Source organism: Histoplasma capsulatum, genomic scaffold (assembly GCF_000149585.1).
Source record: "Histoplasma capsulatum NAm1 scaffold_11 genomic scaffold, whole genome shotgun sequence".
NCBI lineage: Eukaryota > Fungi > Ascomycota > Eurotiomycetes > Onygenales > Ajellomycetaceae > Histoplasma > Histoplasma mississippiense.
Window position 1 is genome coordinate 1,052,915 of NW_001813972.1, and position 1,908 is coordinate 1,054,822.

Sequence of the window (1,908 nt, forward strand, 5' to 3'; positions counted from 1 at the left end):
TTGCTTCTTTCTCTACTTTCTTCTTTCGCTTCTACTTCTTATTTTTTGTTTCTTTGGAAACCAGCGTCGCCCATCATTTACCATTACCTTTTTAAATACCTTCGTTTCGATTCCATCACACACCCTCAGTCCATCCTGTCGAGCGCTCCAAAGTCACCTCTCGCTCTCTCTTCCGTTCTCGAAAGAACGAAAGGATCGAGGCAACAATTCAAGCGTTCATAAGATTTAAAAGATAAAACAAGAACATAGTAAAGAAAGATAGAGAAAACGTTGATTCGGGCTGGCCCAATTTACTCTTCTCTTCTTCCTTTCTTCTTTATAGGATTCGGCATCAGTGCTTGGGATGCGTTTTTTTGAGGCTGGCTCCTCTCACAACCATCTGGAACAGCACCCCATTCCAACCCTTTTTTTAACAATCGTTTTTCTCTTCTCTTATTTTCGTTTCTTCTCCTATTGCGTGGCTGGAGCCCATCGATTGCATCGTTGTCCCGTGTAGTTTTGACTACCCCACAAAACGGTTGGTTCCCGCCTTCCTCTACCCTTTTTTCTCCTTGCTGGGCCGCTCCTCGCTCAGCCTTCTGCTGTGCTGCCTATCTTCTGAGAAGACACAGCCCTGCGGAAGACAAATATCATTTCTAAATATAATCAGAATGCATCCTCATTACGATATGTGACTGACGCTCTCGGTCTTGTTAGAGATAGGTTGACTCGCAAATGGCGATGTATTCGCAGCATGGCGCTTCGATGGCACCACCACAGAAACCAGAAACCTTCATGCTTTCCAATGAGGCTCAACAAAGTCTCCCCCAAGATGCACAGGTTGCCCTCCAGCAAGTCGATAATTGTGAGTCTGCTGTGTTTTTTTCCTGTTTCTGTAGTAGCCGCCATAAAGAGTCCTGTCCTTGAGCCGCATTCTTCGATTCTTCCCATGAGTTTTCGAAAGTGCTTAGTCACTACCCAAAAGCTCCATCGCTAATTCAACGCGCGCTGCAGTAAAATACTTCCTCATATCTGCTCCGGTTGACTGGACCCCAGATCAACTCATCAGACGATTCCTACTCCCAACAGGCGACTATGTCTCCTGTGTTTTATGGTATGTACAACGCATGGGAAATGGGAGGAGAAGATCAGCAGAGCCTAATGGGAGATCGCAGGAATAACCTTTTCCATATCTCGGGAACTGACATCGTGCGATGCTTATCCTTTCGATTCCAGGCCTTTGGCCGCCCGGTTAAAAACACCAAGAAGTTCGAAGAGGGCATTTTCTCTGATCTTCGCAACCTCAAATCCGGGACCGATGCGTCCCTCGAGGAACCGAAGAGCGCCTTTTTAGACTTTCTTTATAAGAATAACTGTATTCGAACCCAGAAAAAACAAAAGGTGTTCTACTGGTACAGTGTACCTCACGATCGGCTCTTCCTTGACGCATTGGAGCGGGATTTGAAGCGTGAAAAGATGGGTCAGGAAGCAACTACTGTGGCGGTCAATGAGCCTGCCCTGTCCTTCGAATTCGATTCATCACAGTCTCTCTTTGAGCAACTCACAAAGGCCCAACAAGCGAATTCGTCTTCATTCTCTGCCCACGCCAGCACAACCTTCTCTCACTCTACTTCTCCTATGGGTAGAGCCACCGATTCTATGCCACCACCCCAACTTCCCCCATCAATGCCAGTTCTTCAAGAGGACACCAGCAACCAGGGTATGTACAATTCAGTGGGGATGCCCAATAACTCGATGAACAACGGTATGAGCAAATCCGAACAGGACATGAGTCATTTTAACTACGATCGACACGGCACGCCAGTCTCGAGAATTCACCAGCGCCATACTTCCATGCCGACGTTTATGGAGTATTCGCCGGCCCCGTCGTTCGTTTCATCACACTATGATGAGTTTGGTCCTCGAGGT

At 47.1% G+C, this 1,908-nt stretch overlaps 1 protein-coding gene across 1 annotated transcript in view; it reads left to right on the forward strand.

Moving 5' to 3' along the window:
* Positions 1 to 784: 784 nt before the first annotated feature.
* The window catches only part of HCAG_08552 (transcription factor steA), a gene marked incomplete at both ends in the record, with an annotated part of 2,648 nt that continues 1,524 nt past the window's right edge, over positions 785 to 1,908 (forward strand). Inside the window, 2 exons of the mRNA XM_001536720.1 lie at positions 785 to 844; positions 1,216 to 1,868. Coding sequence (XP_001536770.1) covers positions 785 to 844; positions 1,216 to 1,868 — 713 coding nt within the window. The remainder of the gene's footprint in view (positions 845 to 1,215; positions 1,869 to 1,908) is intronic.